The sequence below is a fragment of the Austrofundulus limnaeus genome, unplaced genomic scaffold (genome assembly GCF_001266775.1).
Source record: "Austrofundulus limnaeus strain Quisiro unplaced genomic scaffold, Austrofundulus_limnaeus-1.0 Scaffold1450, whole genome shotgun sequence".
NCBI lineage: Eukaryota > Metazoa > Chordata > Actinopteri > Cyprinodontiformes > Rivulidae > Austrofundulus > Austrofundulus limnaeus.
The window spans coordinates 22,647-24,545 of record NW_013953852.1 but is presented as its reverse complement, the minus strand read 5'-3'; the positions used below and the strand labels follow the sequence as shown (position 1 = coordinate 24,545).

The 1,899-nt window shown below is 38.1% G+C and overlaps 1 protein-coding gene across 2 annotated transcripts in view; it reads right to left on the bottom strand.

The window, feature by feature from the left end:
- Positions 1–235: 235 nt before the first annotated feature.
- LOC106535441 (1-phosphatidylinositol 3-phosphate 5-kinase) overlaps positions 236–1,899 on the bottom strand; it is a gene marked incomplete at its 5' end in the record, with an annotated part of 18,089 nt that continues 16,425 nt past the window's right edge. For both annotated transcript variants that reach the window (XM_014032442.1, XM_014032443.1), the window contains 1 exon segment: positions 236–882. In XM_014032442.1, the coding sequence (XP_013887896.1) occupies positions 767–882 (116 nt within the window).

Genomic DNA, 1,899 nt, shown 5'->3' with positions numbered 1-1,899 from the left:
GACATATTTTTATTCCAAATGGCCGTTGTATCTGATTACTTATGTCCATGTGAACATAGCTACTGTGGATCTCTGTAGTTTTAAATATCTTCTAAACATTTTCAAAGTACAGACAGTTGAATATGATGCTTTCTTTGCTCAGACTCAATCATTTTTACACATAAACTACATGATATATTTTCATTTACACAGACTGAATACAGAAAAATAATCATTAATTTGTTAAAATGCTTAGTAGGAAGAAATCTGTTTAAWACAACAGAAGTACATGGTACTATCATAACTATTCAAACCTGCTACAACCTGACATTTTCCAGCAACTCTTCAAAATGACGGAAATGTACACGAAAAGAAGCCATGAGGCAAAAATTACAGAATTTCCGCCCCGAGTTCTTGTGCCACACCATGTTTTGAGCAACATATCAAAAACCACAACAGCATGTGAAAGACTATGATCAATACAAAAATGTTCTCACAATCATCCAAGAGTGTTAACAATACTTTAATAGTTATATTGATCATGTTGTACAATCTCTGTATCAACATTAAATTACTTGAAAACCACCAGACTGGAGGTTCTATGGCTCCAGTCTCAATATGGGACCAAATAAAAAAATAAGACTGTGTGATGTTCGGAGGATGGGGAGTGAGAGGGATCTCACCGCAGCACATCCTGACTCAGATTTAGATTAGAAAATATAAAATAAAATAAACTGCAGCTATGTAATGATGCCAACGTCAGGATTTCATCTGCTGCGTTCACACTTCAGCAGTTGGTYCCCAGGCCAGTCCAGTGGTCCGGCACCATCAGGAAGTATTTATCCATGGCCTCGCAGAAGCGGGACCTGTACAGCTCTGGAGAAACCACAGTGGGCATCTTCCCTGCAGGTGAACACAGTGACAAATAGATCAGAACAGCAACAATAAAAGAACTGAAATCAGACTTCAGTTTTGGATCAGCCAGAAACAACAGATTCAAACTGTTTTTTTAAGTGTGCAAAAATATCTTAATCTGTTAGCACTGTTAATTTCAGCTACCACCACACCCATTTTTAGGTAAATATCTTTGTTAGAGTTTTTGCTAAGGTAGACGAGGCTGCCATCTTGAATTCTACTAAAGACAAGAGCGAACATCACAGTGCAGTGTATGTATTGTGTGAGTACATGGTTCAGTTCAGGACACGTTAAAGGGACATTCAGGTGATTTTGAAGTGATATCTAAGTTATCCATAGTTTGTCAGAAAGGAAGGTGAGGTCATCACATTATTTTTTTATTCTTCATTCTTTATTGTTTTTTATGCTTATACAAGTCTTTCTAAACAAAACGAGGCATAAATATGAAATAAATGATATATTGATCAGACGTGCTGATGAGGTGSAACGGCACTGTGGGAATAAATACTGATCTTTTAAACTTGCTACTTAAACAGCTCAGAGGTCACTTTGTTGCAAAGATTAGAGGGAGAATTCAGCTTTTTTCTCACAACTGCCCCTGTCGGAGCCCGGGGTGATACAACATTAAGTTCAAAGTTTACAAACTGGTTCCTCTACAACACCGTATGGGAGTATAGGGTGTGGTTCTGTAGGAGCTTTTCCATGGTTCCATTTCTACTGTCACCTCAAGAAGACTGAGACAAAAATAATTAAAAAACAAACAAACAAACAAACAAAAAACTGGGTTCCCACACCTTGGTCAACATCAAATTTAAGGACCTTTCAAGGACTTTCCAGTACCAATTTCCTGAAATTCAGCGACCACGCATGACAACAATTATCTACTGCCATTGGGAGTACCGGGACTTTTCCCGGTGAGCCGGTGTGCAGGTAGCGAGAAAAAAAATTAATCTTGTGTAGTTGTACACACACACACATACACACACACACACACACACACACACA